This window comes from Frankliniella occidentalis, unplaced genomic scaffold, assembly GCF_000697945.3.
Source record: "Frankliniella occidentalis isolate FOCC.00 unplaced genomic scaffold, Focc_3.1 Scaffold28, whole genome shotgun sequence".
Taxonomy (NCBI): domain Eukaryota; kingdom Metazoa; phylum Arthropoda; class Insecta; order Thysanoptera; family Thripidae; genus Frankliniella; species Frankliniella occidentalis.
The window spans coordinates 2,136,989-2,137,739 of record NW_026267158.1 but is presented as its reverse complement, the minus strand read 5'-3'; the positions used below and the strand labels follow the sequence as shown (position 1 = coordinate 2,137,739).

The window sequence follows — 751 nt, the reverse complement described above, 5'->3', positions numbered from 1 at the left end:
CTTCCCTCCCTCCCCACTCGCACATGCCTCGCCACACACGCCTTTTCCAAGACGTGTCCCAAATTTGCTTTGAGATGGGGATAATTAATGAAGAACAACAGCATATGAGGGTTCGATAGAAACAGGGGCAATTTTTTTATTTTAAACTATCACATTTACCTACAGCATGGCATAGGCGAGACATCACTGGAATATATACAAATAACAAGATCAGCTTGGCCTCCAAGAACCAGCTCGCACACGGGACCGTTAGCCCTCTGCCCTATAGTCCAATACTCGGCAGCCAAGTCTCCACGTCGATACGCGGCCGGGTGAGGCGGGCGCGGCCGGCGGGGCGAGCTGGGGCTTCCCTCGGAGCTGCGGCCCACCACCTCACCACCCCTTGGACAAAAGGTACTCCTTGATGACGCTGGCGTAGTCCCCCCTGAAGATGATGAGGCCAGCAATCTCGTTGACCTGGGTCTTGAAGATCTCCTTGGGGTAGGCGCGGCTCACCACGGCGCGCAGCTCCTCATCCAGGGCCCAAATGTCGCCCTGCACGTAGCGGACTTTGGTGCGGATCGTCATCTTGTCGGGACCGCCCTGCACTCGGTACACGGGCAGCATGTGGTTGGCGGTGCGCTGTATGAAGTAGGGTGCGTCGGCGGGAGCTGCAGTGGGAGAGCGAAAGGGTTAAGTAGGAGTAGAAGAATAAGGGGAGGGGGTCAACATTGCGGGGGCTGCAGTGGGGATGGATGTAAAGAAGACGGGG

General features: G+C 57.0%; 2 protein-coding genes across 2 annotated transcripts in view; both read right to left on the bottom strand.

Annotated features, from left to right (window-relative positions):
* LOC113211930 (uncharacterized) overlaps window positions 1-751 on the bottom strand; it is a 12,986-nt gene that overhangs the window by 11,267 nt on the left and 968 nt on the right. The gene's annotated exons all lie outside the window — the stretch shown is intronic.
* The window catches only part of LOC113211928 (probable 39S ribosomal protein L49, mitochondrial), an 11,735-nt gene continuing 11,089 nt past the window's right edge, over window positions 106-751 (bottom strand). Inside the window, exon 3 of the mRNA XM_026430467.2 lies at window positions 106-650. Coding sequence (XP_026286252.1) covers window positions 373-650 — 278 coding nt within the window. The 3' untranslated portion in view covers window positions 106-372. The remainder of the gene's footprint in view (window positions 651-751) is intronic.